The 14,254-nt window shown below is 37.3% G+C and overlaps 1 protein-coding gene across 1 annotated transcript in view; it reads left to right on the top strand.

Moving 5' to 3' along the window:
* Nucleotides 1-14,254, top strand: part of LOC124604130 (erythroid differentiation-related factor 1) — a 235,027-nt gene that overhangs the window by 114,097 nt on the left and 106,676 nt on the right. Inside the window, exons 10-12 of the mRNA XM_047136452.1 lie at nt 4,818-5,270; nt 9,683-9,939; nt 11,881-12,257. Of these exons, the coding sequence (XP_046992408.1) occupies nt 4,818-5,270; nt 9,683-9,939; nt 11,881-12,257 (1,087 nt within the window). The remainder of the gene's footprint in view (nt 1-4,817; nt 5,271-9,682; nt 9,940-11,880; nt 12,258-14,254) is intronic.

The raw sequence follows: 14,254 nt of genomic DNA, 5'->3' as shown, positions 1-14,254 counted from the left end.
ATCACAATCTTTGGTTTTTCTTAACAATTTCATTATCAGATTTTTCTTCTCTGTGGTCAGAGTCTTCAGTATTGCAGTCTAATGCCCAGCACACTTTTCTTTCCAAAACATTCTTCATTTTTTCTAGCCACTTTTTGCCATATGAAGCCTTGCTGTGATTTGGAATGGAGTGAGCACCTTAAATTGAGTAAAATTTTAGTTGCATCCTCAGTACTTTGGCTTTTTAGTATTGATTAATGAAATGTCACCTCAGAGTCATCTACATCTTTTTCATTTCTTTCACTGATGTTCTGTTCACAAACCTTACCGCATGTTGTGCACGATTTTTGGCCTGTTTTACATAGATTCTTTTAGAACTTAATGTTTCAGACAAAGACAATGAAATTGACCTCAAAGATTTTTTCTGTTTTTTTGAAAGGATCACAAGAAGTTTTTTGATGACTTTCATAACCTTTTAAGCAATAGTATCTGTAATGTCCACATATAGTAGCACTTTTTGATCTTGTTGAAAGCTTATCAGGTGTAAAAGTATGAAACTGGAATTTGGTTGCAATAATTACATGTCTGTTGTTTGAAACTGATAAACAATATTTTATTCAAAATAATCTCCATTGCTATTTATACATTTCTCCCACCCCTCTGGCAGGCTATGAATGCCACACCAAAAAATCAGTTCGTCTTTTAAAATGAAACAGTCAGCGACCCATTTTCGTACATTTTCATGTGAACTGAAGCGTTGTTCAACGAGAGCATGCCCCAGTGATGCAAATAGGTGATAATCAGATGGAGCCAAGTCTGGAGAATAAGGCGCATACCCTAGTATTTCCCAACTGAACGCCTTGATCGTTTCCCTGACCCATTGTGCTTTGTGTGATGGGGCTTTATCCTGGAGCAATATGACTTTATATATCTATATTCCGGTCATTCTCCAGGTAATGCTTGATTTAATTCAATCATTTGCTGTTGGTAGCGATCAGTGTTAACATTTCAACAGGCTTTAGCAGCTCATAATAGATGACACCTTTCTGATCCCACCAAACACAGAGCATTGTCTTCTTTCCAAAGTGATTTGGTCTTGCAGTGGATGTCAATGGTTTGCCTGGATTCACCCATGATTTATGACACGTAGGATTCTCAAATTATATCCATTTTTCATCACCTGTCACTATTCAGTGGAGAAACGACTTTCTTTTGTATCTGGCGATCAGCATTTTGTAAGTGGTCTTTTGATTTGCTCGTTGTCTTTCATTCAGTTTGTGCGGAACCCAATTCCCACTTTCTTCACCTTTCTCTTAGCTTTCAAATGAAGAAAAATGGCTTTCTGCATCACATCAAGTTGTTCTGTAAGTTCCTGTTGAGGGTTAGTATCATCTTCATCCAATAAGGCCTGCAATTTGTTGTCTTCAAACTTTTTCGGTGGTTTCCTGTGCTCGTCATTTCTCACGTCAAAATCACCACTTTTGAATTTTTTGTGCCACTTAAAACGCTGCATTTTCACAAGAGCGTGTTCGTAGCTGATGCAATTCTGCAGCAGTTTTCTTCAAATGATAACAGAAAACCAATGCTGTGCACAGATTGTAGTTCATAGGCACAACACTCAACATGTTTATGGGTTTGAAACAGATACCGATGTATGGAACTTGGCAAGACATTCGTCATCCGTTGCAGGAAGCATATGGCACTGCAGATGCGGGCCCTACACTGATGGCTAGCCCCATCTATAGGGAAATTCTGGTTTCATGCTTCTACACCTGGTATATTGGATCGCAGCAATATCAAATCTCATAGGTCTTCTCTCAGCTCTTCTACTTTTTGTAGAGTTTTTACTAAGGCACAGGCTGTCGAATGATATGGTGTTTTCAGTAATTTTTCAACAGTGCATGAATTCACATTTTCCACTGCAATTAAATGATCACTAATTCAATTCAAACGTACTTTATACAAGTGGAATGATAGGGCAACATCACAAACACACACGACTTGTCTCACAGAAAGACAAAGAGCAACCAAGGCCAAATAGACTAATAGTTGCATGCCAGTTATTCTCAATAATGAATTTCAGCAATTTTTGCAAAGTTTTCATGTCTAGAAAGGTTTCAAACATGCTACTGCTGTCTAAGAATGCTTTTTATCACTGAGCAAGTGATTGGCTGAACAGATAAATCATATATATTATAGGCTTCAAAAAATTACTGAATTAGTCAAATGAAAGGAAATAAATTTTCACACTTAAAGTTACCTTGCCTGCCTAGAATGAGTTATACTTAAATATGCTAATTTGATACCCTTGAATCTGTGGCAGTGAGACAGTGAGTGGATGAAATTACTTAAAAAAGGATCCTTTTCCATTACAGCAAAAAATATTTTAATTTCAGATGTGTGTCAATTAGCAGAAGACGCATTAAAATTTTTATTTTATTAAGAAGCTTGCAATCTAGGGGATTATTTAAGACCAAAATCCAGGTTCCCAGCATGTTGGAGAAATGTGATATAGGCATTTTTCTACATCCTCGGATTTTTTCTGAAATTGAAAATTGATATACCTTAATATTTTTTAAACATTTTCTTTGTAACTGTATTGCTTAAATAATTACATGTCTGTGAAGTATGTGCTTCTCTTAACTTATGAAAAAAAAATCCAAATCAAAAGTTTCATAAACACCCGAGTTGTTGGCATTTATGTAGATAAGTACCATTTTGCATTGACATTCTTGCAGAGCCCAGTTATCAAAATATCACAACATTTAAAATTCGATATAAAATAAAGTTGTAGTCTGAGACCAAAAAGATTTTTCAGAAGTTCCTATGTTATAGGTATAAGCAAATGTGAATAGTTTTGTGAAAATCTGAGGTAGAGGGTTACAATTCCTTGAATTATTGCATGTTTTGATGTGGAATGACCATTTTATAACTGTCAAGTCACATTACTGCGACCACCTAAATAATCACCTTATGCAGTGCGGGCCACTGCAAGATGTACAGGAAGAGAGTCAGGGAGTTTCTGGATGTTACCAACAGGGATATGAAGCCCTGTCAACTCCAGTGCCATGACTACCTGCACTAGATTTCTCATTTGAGGATCCACCACATGAAGTGTGATCTAGGTGGCCCTAGAGATTCTCGATTGGGTGTAAGTTCAGAGAGTGTTGTGGCCAGGAGAGTATCAGTAACTCATCCTGGTGGTCTTCGAATCACACACAGACGCTATAAGCTGTGTGACACATTTCATTGTCCTGCTGGTAGATGACCTCATGCTGAGAAGAAACAAACTGCATGTAGTGTTGGAAATGGTTCCCAAGGTTCGGTGCAATTTGTGTTGACCCACAATACCTTCTAGAACGGCAAGATCACCCAGGGATTGTTGCTGGGTGTTTGCTTTCAGACCTTGCACACTGCTTTCAGACATTTCATGCCATATATGGCAAGGACCATCTGTCCGACGAAACAGAACATGATTCCAGTGTTATCACTCAGTGTATGTCCACTTGTGGTACTGACCAACAAATTCCAGCCTTTATCACCAGTGAACAGCAGTCAGCATGGGTACATGTATCAGGGCCGTATTGCAGAAGCCCATATGCAGCAACATTCACTGAACAGTCATTGAGGAGACAATGTTGTTAGCCCTATGGTTCATCTCAGCTGTCAGTTGCACATCTGTTCGCCCATACACATCTCCACAGCTATCGTTCACCCCTGTCATCTATGGCCTGTGGTGCACCACAGTTGCCTCAGCACTAGCTTTGGGCAGCGCCGTTTTGCTATGTACGTCATACTTTAACCACGACGGTACCTGAACAGTTTACAAACTGAGTCATTTCGGAAATGCTTCCACCCTTGGCCCAAAAGACAATGATCATGTCCTTTTGGATACTAATAAATTACACCATTTTTTCATTATATATCCTCCACTGCTACTGCTGCCACCTGCCATCTGTGAGTGGTTATTACACATGGACGTCGAACGTAGGTTGTGCTCACATTTATGTGACTGGACAGTGTATGCTACAATAAGACCATGTAGTTATTAATTCTCTATTAGCCTTTGTTCCCAAGATTGCATTCTTTCTTTGGTTACCTTATGGTAAAAGAAAGGTGGTAGAAGAAACTTCATTAAAAGTAAAATTACAAGAGGCAAGTTGGCTAGTCATTACTTACCTTGGGGATGTGAAATTCCGATTCACTCATGTAAAAGTACAGAAAACAATCCCAGTCGGTGGAATTGTTAGTTCATACTTCAGGAAGGGGAGAAGAATGGGTTGGGGCAGTTCAGAAAGGAGGGACAGACTACTCTGTCCTCATGTTGAGGAGGACATTCTTGTTGTCCTCACACAGGTAGGTATGTCTGAGTGACCTGTCTGTCTTATCTAACATTCCCCAACTTCACCTCTTTCATTTTTGATGAGGAAACTAACACTTCAGAAAGTTAAGAAACTTTTTTCAACTTGTATGTATCGGCTGTCCTTCAAATTTTGCCTCTTGAAGATAATTAGTGGCAAACCATTGTGTCTTCTTTTAAATATGTAATATGCCAAGTTTTCTACTGGACTAACTAGAAGAAAAAATTGTTCTGTATTGAAATCAGTTTTTTTATCAAAAATATAGTGCTTTGCAAAATAAAATATTTATTTTGGCTTTCCAAAGCCACAGTTTTTTTTTCAACCATCTTTTGTGATCAGCTTGCACAGTAAAATTTATTTTCTAGAGAATTAATTTATTTTTCTATTATACATTCAAAAACAGAGCAGTTGTGTGAAGGCTTTCAGCTAGGAAAACTGTGATTACGGGTTTTTGTTCACATCAGGTGCACGTTTCAGATAGTGACATCGGCACATTACATGCTCTCCGACCTGTACATTCCTGCCGACATAGATCCGGCAGCTCCTGGTCTGAGTGAACACCTTGCTGATGAACGGACTTGCGACTCCGAAGATGAGGAGGAAGACAGAGATCAAGATGCAGAGAATGGTGAAGATAGAAGTGAAACTCATAACAGTGGCAGTCGCAGTGTAGCCGTGAAGTCTCTGTGCCTCACTACTGGCAGGAGAACAGGGAATGATGAGGGTGGTGGAGAGAGAGATGGAACATCGAAGTACAGTCCTCCCCCTCAATCTTTGCCAGGAGGGCTAGAAGAGCGCTGCAAATTTGCTCTTGTACATGTCGCTGCAGGCCTTGAATGCTTACCATTTTTTAATTGTGCAAGACAGACAAAAGAGAAGTCTCAAGAGCAGTCAGCTCAGGATGAACAGCTATCAGGAAAAGACTATCAGGTAATTATAAATGTATGTACTCCAATGGTATGCCATTCATAGAATAACATACAACTGAATAATATTTAAGCATAGTTCCTTTCTTTAATTTATCACAGATACATTCTATAGCCCCATAGACCAATGAGATCACTCTGGGTATGGAACATGTCAAGACTATAATTACAACTATTTATTTGTGTAGCAGTTCATTTAATTGCACAACAAAATTTCCCTAGAAAGTACGACTGTAATGCAAACGGAACTGTGAGTGAGTGATAATCCTCTCTTAAAAGATTCACAGGCTCAGTTGCTGATATATTACTGAATAATCAGTACCGTAATACACGTATAATATAAATGTCACACACAAACTGCACAGTGACTAAATGATTTTAATCCAGTCTACATATTCTATTTCCAAAGTCACGAGTAAAATGTGAGAGTGATCCAAAAGAAATTGAGGTAGTTTGGTTTTTTTATAAGGAAACACATTAGGGAGAATATCTATTGTGAAGCGGTGGTAATTATTCCAAGCCCCCAAAAGACTTTTTAGCAGAAGTTTCTTGATCTGCCACTAAAAGTGATTTTAATAACTTCTCTCTGGGAATTGAAGAGTTATTGAGAAAAAGAAGAGTTCCTCCAGTGGATAATTCCCTGTCATTTTAGATTGCACATGAGCAAAAGAAATTGCTGTTTTAATCATTTGGTCACCAGTATGGTAAAATAATTTTAATGGAAAATCTCCATCGTTCAGTCTCTTCGTAGTTTACAGTACACTATTCTCAGATGCAGTAAAACCATAAATAACTGTGTCATAATCAACTTGCACATTGCTTTAATTCATTCACACATGTTGACTAACTACAAATAGGGCTGATTAGCCAGTTACACTTTTAGCTTGACCTTAGAGTCTTCAGCTGAGTTAAAGTAAGAGATAAGCTTCACTTTCCGTACTAAATTAAGCTAAACTCCCTTAAAAATGTATCATTTAGCATTTTTTTAAAAAGGTACAAAATTCCTTTGTACAGAATGTATAATTATTGTTACCACCCAATTGAAAAGTGTGTAAACCATAACCAGATTTTATCAGTTATAAATTAAATATTTGAAACTTAGTATAAAATATACTATTTTGTGTGTGTGTGTGTGTGTTTGTGTGTGTGTGCGTCCCTACTGAATTTATTTCAATGACCTACTGCAGCCAAGTTCTTCATTTCTCTTAAAATCTTTTGTATACAAACGACCACTGTATCACAGTCATGTCTGTTCTGTTTGGTATGGCTGACAGAACAGAGACCAAACATATACAGTATAGTGTGAGAAATGTTGGAGGATGTGAGAGAAATCATTCTGAGGAAAGAGAGATTTTGAATATAATTTCTACATGTGTAGACTATTTAAGATTCTGAGGCTTACTCCAAAGCATTTTGAATAAGTCTCAGAATCTTTAGTACATTAGAGGAAACATTCCTGGACTGTAGAGGTCTGGAAGATATACTGAGATAAGTCAGTTTAAAAACATGAATGATTATTGTACCAAAATATGAAGGAATAAAGTGATCATCTCGGGTATTGTAGGTGTCACTTCTTCAAATTCACTTGAATTGTGAATCCCTTGAGTCTTGATACATAACTACAACCACTCTGAGCCTTTGACATCGTAAAATGTATCCCAAGACACATTTTTAGATTCGTGAGTCAACCCATGTGCTTCAGTTCACTTAACAATAGGCACGAGGCTGTGGATATTCTACTTCAAATCTTCTTTTTGTCTCTCTTAATCTTCCATAAATATTTAAAGTTATTATTTGATATAACATAAAGTTCAAATTTAATATTACAACTAAATCACGTACTGTCCTTTTTGTGAGTAACCTCCTTAATTTAAAAACCAAATCAGTTAATAATCTTAATATAAACATCAAAAATGCCATATAAATTGACACCAAATGCTAATGTACAACGAAAATCTATGCTGTTATTTTGAAACTATTGACCAAATTCTGTCACATAAATTTTACACCAATTTGGGTGAAACTTTGGATCAAAACTAAACTTGTCCCAAATAGTTCGATTGCAGACATCACCTGAAAAAAGAGGGGTGGTAATGGATAACATAATATTTGCTGAAAGGTTGTAAATTTGGAACATTTGTTTTAATCTAGGCTGTGTTTTGAAATATCATAACTGCCGTTAGTGTCTGACATTTGGTTAATCCTGATGTTTGATTCAACAGAATGTACATTAACAGTTCTATGACAAAATTAGACTGTTTAGATTCGCCACGCCATAACTCCCATTTCACATTTGTGGTAATAGACTCTAATCCTGATTTTCTATTAGTTACTTCCCATGTTTTCTTTGCGAGACTTTGTGAAACACTCTCCTAACTTTTGAACCAACATATCAATTTTTTTCCTTTCAGTCAGCGCTAGTGATCTTGAGTCTGTCATTAAGTACAGTGATTGTCTGTTCCTCTGTCTGGCAGGATACTTTTCAAATGTAATGCCTTGACCATTTATATTCATGTTAGTATATCCAGTCCATTGTTTTTCAACTCGGCCACTTGAAACTTTATCTTTTGATCTTAATTCTTTTACTAAGTTATCATTTTGAGCTTTTAACTTTGTTAGCTTCTTCAATACCTCTTCCGTCTTGTGGGTGATTGCAGGTATATGCTTAAAAATAATATTTAATTGACAACTAATCTTTATTTATTAAAACTGTCATGTTAAGTAGATAACTTTATTTAAAAAATCTTCTGTACACAAATGCAGTGTAACTACTCCGTAACACACACAGAAAGATAATTATAAAAAAAAAATTGACTTCAGTGGAATTGAACAGTGTTGCTTGCATGGCTCACACATCACGACAATGATGGGAAACTGGAGTGCTGTACTCAGTGAACTGTGTTGCTGTTGGTAAGTGTGCAGCTGACATTGCTACTGCCCACTGCTGTGGAATAGTTTTGGACATGATGAAGCATTAGTAGTCATTTGTTGTCTGTCACTGATCTTCCAAGTCGTTGACTGTATAAATTTTTTGTTGTAATTGCTGTTGATTAATGTTGTTATTCATTGACAGATTATTTCTTCTCAAATCTCTTTATCTCCATAGATATAACTACTTATTTATGTTTTCAGTGAATAGATTATAAATCTACTCACCAAGCGGCGGCAGGGGAACACACACGCAAAAGGATTTAACATTTACAAACTTTTGGAGCCAGTGGTTCCTTCTTCTGGCAGAAGAGTTGAAGGGGAAGGAGGAGGGATGAAGGGGAAGGAAGCGGGATGAAGGAAAAGGACTGGAGAGGTTTAGGGAAAGGAGTAAAGTTCAGAAAAGTCACCCAGAACCCAGATGCAGGGGAGACTTGTCGGACAGGATGAGAAGGAAAGAGTGGTTGTTGGGGACTGCACCGAATGAGATTTGGAAACCTGAGAAATTAAATGTGGAAAATAGGGTAATGTGCAAGACAGACATTACTACTAAAATATTATGCATGAATTAATAAGAGCAGAAAGCTGAGGGCATTGTATGTAACAGAGGTAGGAGGCGGGTCAGCGAAAAATAGACAAGTCAGAAAATAAAAGATGAAGAAAATGAAAATGGAGTAAAGAAAGGAGTAGTTACTGTGAATAAATGCTGAGACACAAGAAATTAATGTAAATTAAGGCCAGGTGGGTGGCGAGAACCAAGGACATGTTGTAGTGCGAGTTCCCACCTGCGGGGTTCTGAGAAACTGGTGTCTGGGGGCAGAATCCAGATGGCGCTTGTGGTGAAACAGGCACTGAGGTTATGAATGTCATGTTGTACAGTATACTCTGCAACAGGATACTGCATTTTTGCTTGTATACAACCTCTCTCTCTCTCTCTCTCTCTCTCTCTCTCTCTCTCTCTCTCTCTGTGTGTGTGTGTGTGTTTGTGTGCGTGTGCGTGTGCGTGTGATAATTAAGTTACAGTGATGAAGATCTTGTTTAAGAGCCTTTGTACTGCTCAACACTTTTGCACACAATGAATAGTTTTCTTTTCTCATACGTAATTAATGTAGGATGTGTTTTGAAATATAGTGTCTTATTATTACCAGCAGCTCTTAACTATTGAGGTTTAGAAGACAAATCTGTCGGGAAGACATGTAATTGTTTCTTAATATTTATGAGTTCATGATGTGGGTTTAGTCCACCTGAAACAGAATGAAACTACTGGGTTTAAAATTTCGTAAATTGTATGTACAACAGAAAGGATGCTGTAAGGGCAACATAATATATTGGTATATATTTGCAAATGTCTATGTGTGTGTGTATGGCAGGCAGATCTGGAGACAGAAAGAGCAAATGGAGTAACTATTAATTTATTGTCACTTCTATGTGGTAGAGCCATGGCCTGTTTAATATGTTGTTAAGGTCTGTTAACTGTATTTTTTACAGACAGCAAAAGTAGAGGAGAATGAAAAGCCAAAAATGGCGAAACCATTTGAGGCAATTCCTATGCCATACTCACCACTTAATAAAAAGGATCAGTGTGTGCATGACAGTTCAGCTGCTGCGCAGAGCCCACAGAAAAAGAGAAAGGATTCATTCCAAAACAAAATTCCTGGTATTCGAAGTTCATCAAAGCACAAGGATGAAGGGCAACATCAGAAATGTGATGAAGAAGACCTGTCACCTAAGAGTTTGTTGTGCAGGTATGTCCTCCTTTTCCAAACTTCAAGTTTTTGTTCCTTGTTTTTCTTACTGGCACTCCATCATATTTGGTAACGGGTGCTATGTTTCATTGCTTGGTACAGTAATAGTAAATATATATTGTATCCTGGAAGTTACTAATTTTTTTATGTTCAGCAACATATGGAAAATCTTCCATTTGCTGTGCAGCTTAAATGAAAAATTCTGTTTCTTATTTCTTTGGTGTAAGTTCTCAACCTAGTAGCCAGAACCACACAATGACATATCTCTCTTGCTACACCTTGGTAGGCTAAATTGTTCATACACAAGCCCCACATCGAATCAGCAATTAATAAATATTGCTACCATTTTATGAATGTTGTATTCCTGTTCTCCATCATCTAGAGCAGCTTCTCCACATCATCAGTCCACTGCTTTTCTTTACATTGTTTTGCTGTGATCTGTTAATGGTAATTCAGTTATGATTTCCATAACAGCTAACTACTGCTTAGGAGCACAATGTTAATTTTATGGGCAATCATAATTTCTACCACCTTATACTCTCTGCCTTTCTCTATTGATGTTTATTAATTGTATAAATGAAATACATCATGACACAGTCTTTAGCATGAATGAGGGGAAAGGAGGATGGGGGAGGAGGAGGAAGGGGGAGTGGAGAGAGAGAGAGAGAGAGAGAGAGAGAGAGAGAGAGAGAGAGAGAGAGATTGTTGTCTAAATGTATAACAGCTTAACTTTTATTTTTTTAATATCCGTGAAGCTTTTTTAATGTTGAGCTTTTTAAGATAGTCAATAATAATTTCATACATTGGATTGTCTTGTTTGGTTTCCACAAAGTTAAGCAGAAGCTTTTGCACAAGATACTCTTCTGAAATCAATAGTAGATGGAATTAATATTTTATGTATTATTTGTGGCTATGATAAATCTCTTCCTTGTATGCCTTGCCACATGGACAGTACAATTTACTTATTACTGAAAATATTTTCCATTAATTGAGCCCAGAAATATATCTGGGAACAATGAATTGTGGCCACATCCTAGAAAATATTGCTGGATGTTTTTGCGGGGTCATTCTTGTATTAATACATTTCTTGCCTAGAAATATTTACAAACTCAGGCCCCAGTAATGCTATGAAAATGGGTAAACTGAATTTATGGAAAAGAGTACAGGCCTCCTACTTTTGCCATTTACAATGTAAAAAGTAAAGAAAGAAGGGAACTCTGTTTTGTGGCTGCATTATTTTAAAGCAAGTTGAGTGCCTCCAAAACCTTAATTGATTAACTTATCCTCAATAACTAAGGATATCACACTCAAGTCAGCACACCATTCTGAATGAAATAGGCCCGTCATTCGGTTTGGCCAATAGAAATTTGAATCGCTATACCAGTTACAACCAGATTAGCAATTATTCATATGCTGCCGGCTACTGACTATACCTACCAAAGTTTGACACTGCACTTTAAAGTGTTAATTAATATTTCTGTTTATACGAGAAAATTGCAATGCATGGGTATGTAAGAAGTAAGTTTTAAACAACAATCAAACCTTATTACAGCAACAAATTGCCATAAAATCTGACCTCAAAGAGATTTGGAAACATTTCAGGCTGTGTAAAGAATTTCTTCTTCAAAGGAACGAACATGTAAAATTTGACACTGACTGTATAATGTAATCCTTACTGGAACATCCTATCACAGTTACATACATAGATAGTGTTGCACTTTGCTGTGCAAATATGATACCTAGTTAGCAGAGGAATAAGATCTTGGCATTTGTAATGTACATTTAATCAGTACACGATTCACGATTTTAATGGGAATATCTCAAGCCCTTTTGTAATTTTCATGTAATGTTGTTGTTAGCTACATATGTTTACACAAAACAATAATAATAATAATAATAATAATAATGCTTTTGTCTTTCTTTTATATTCACTGTTTTCAGGCTTAAAGCTGAGACGATGCCTACGTGGCAACAACCTGCGGCAACTGACAACACATTTTGGAGATCTCATTTAAGGATATTGCTCTATGAAAAGGCACGTCTTGTCTATGCAACTTTGGCAGAAAATGAATATTCTGCAGAGCGTTTTGGGAGTACATTGCGTTACACTGCAGCAGTTTTATGTTGTCAGAATCTTCTGGAGAGGCTTACAGGCTCATCTGCTTCACCAGGACTTGAGAGTTACCTCCTGGGTCGAGCTGGTGATGCGTGCTTCCGCATAGTACAGGACTGGGTCTGTGTAGAACGCCATCGGCAAGACTTCTCACAACGTATGGAAATGGATAAGATTGTTCTTGGTGGAGAAATGTACTTAGAAGGTAGCATATCATCACATAACTCATATTTTCTGTATCAGTTCTATTGATTAAATAATTCCATAACAGCCAGTAGAAACGTATTAGTAGCTATTGTGTATAGTAATTCACTTTACAAATAGGTTTATGGTTGCAAAAAAGAGTTTCAAGTTTAATCCTTACATTAATACTCATATTTCACAAGTGTTATGAGAGTTGTCGTAGTAGCTGTTCACTACTGCGGTTCAATGTTTTCAAGTAATGTTCCATTCCCAGTGACGAATGAAGTGGGATGGGGGAAAAGAGCTGAAATAATTCAGCAAGATTTTAATTTTAGTGTCCAAATCAATAGTCCATGGGCTTCAGCAAAGGTGTGTTTTGGCGTAAGCGTGTAATATCTGAAGCAGTGGAAAATCCAGGATGAAATGTAACAATATTATGAAAAGAATAGTTTCTACTCACCATATAACAGAGATGCCGAGTCTCAGATAGGCACAACAAAAAGAATGTCACAAAATAAGCTTTCTGCCAACAAGATCGTAGCCAAAAATATACCACACACACACGCACACACACACACACACACAATCGCAATGCTGCAACTCAGTGTCTGTGCTACATGTTGAATACTAACTATCCTTTTCATAATATTGTGTAATATTATAGCAGCATTTATCCTTCACATCATCAGGTGCTAGTGAAGAATGAAATGAGTGCTATGATCTGGCTTCCTCGTTAGTAGCTATCTTTTTCTTAATTCTGATGTACTGTCATACTTGTGGTAGACCAGAAACCTACAGCCACATATTCACAAGGTACTCGATCTCTCTCACTTTTGGGAAAAGTATTTTCACACTGGAGTGTGTGCGCCAATTTTTGTAATACAAGTGGACGCATGAGGCACTTGGTACACATTTAAGAAATACCTGTCTTCATGTTACCAAAGTAAACATGCATGAGCGAAATCACAGTTTAATCTTAGTTCAGTTCAACAACAATGAAATAAATGTACATTATATGAGGTAAATCACTGTTTAATTAAAAAATAATAAAATAAACTTCCATTATATCAGTTTGATGCCGCATACAAGTCTTACCCTACAGTAATGACACACTCAAAGCAGTAAACAAAGCAGTTGCATCAGATCACAGTCAAACACTAATTATTTTGTATACAACTGCCTCATTGTGGGTGTGTGCTGCTAGATGGGAATCTGGGTCAATTTCTTGCACAGATTGTACATGTTTTCACCTACCACATAGTTTATTTTATATTACTGCTGCTCACTTGGACATATGACAGCACATCTTAGCACTGGGTGAAATGAAACAATAATGAAGGAATAGGTAAGGGCTCACAGTTGTAAAGCAATAATGTTATGTGTATTACTTTAAAAGTGTGGAAAGGCATGCTTAAGCGTTCTGATTACCACTTGCAAATCATGATTACTTTGGCTGTGGCTATGTTATTTTCTTTGTAAAGAGTGTACGTTGTTCTTTGCCTGCGGTCATTTCTCTCTTGAGTGAACAGAGGAAGACTGAGATGAGTGATTGTTGATTTCTGTCTGTGTCAAATCAGTGCAGTCATATTCAGTCGCCATTTGTGTGATGATGAGTATTAATTTTGACATGCCAGAATCCATATTGGTGAAGCAACAGAAGGCAAAACTAAGTACCAGTACTTCTGTTCATGGTTTAGATTATGTGGTATGCACTGACTTGATAATCTGTCCGTGTTGTGACTCGCCGATCATTCAAAGTGCCGCCGCGCAATTACGCGCGTCGTCTAAATGTGGTGCTGTCTGCCAGCCATGCAGCAGCCGCGCCACCTAAGCGGCCAGCCAGCCAGCGGCCGCTAGACTTGGACTCAGTGCTCATTCGAATGTTACCATGTTCACGTGTATTGCTTTGTCAACTTGCTCAGTGACTTATATGTGTTGTATCATTTCGAAATATATGTGTTCAACTTGACGTTATAACAATTGGCGACGAGGATGGGATACAAACCCACGTGTGCAAAG

Source organism: Schistocerca americana, chromosome 1 (genome assembly GCF_021461395.2).
Source record: "Schistocerca americana isolate TAMUIC-IGC-003095 chromosome 1, iqSchAmer2.1, whole genome shotgun sequence".
Taxonomy (NCBI): domain Eukaryota; kingdom Metazoa; phylum Arthropoda; class Insecta; order Orthoptera; family Acrididae; genus Schistocerca; species Schistocerca americana.
The sequence above is the reverse complement of the archived record's forward strand: the minus strand, read 5'-3'. Positions and strand labels throughout refer to the sequence as shown.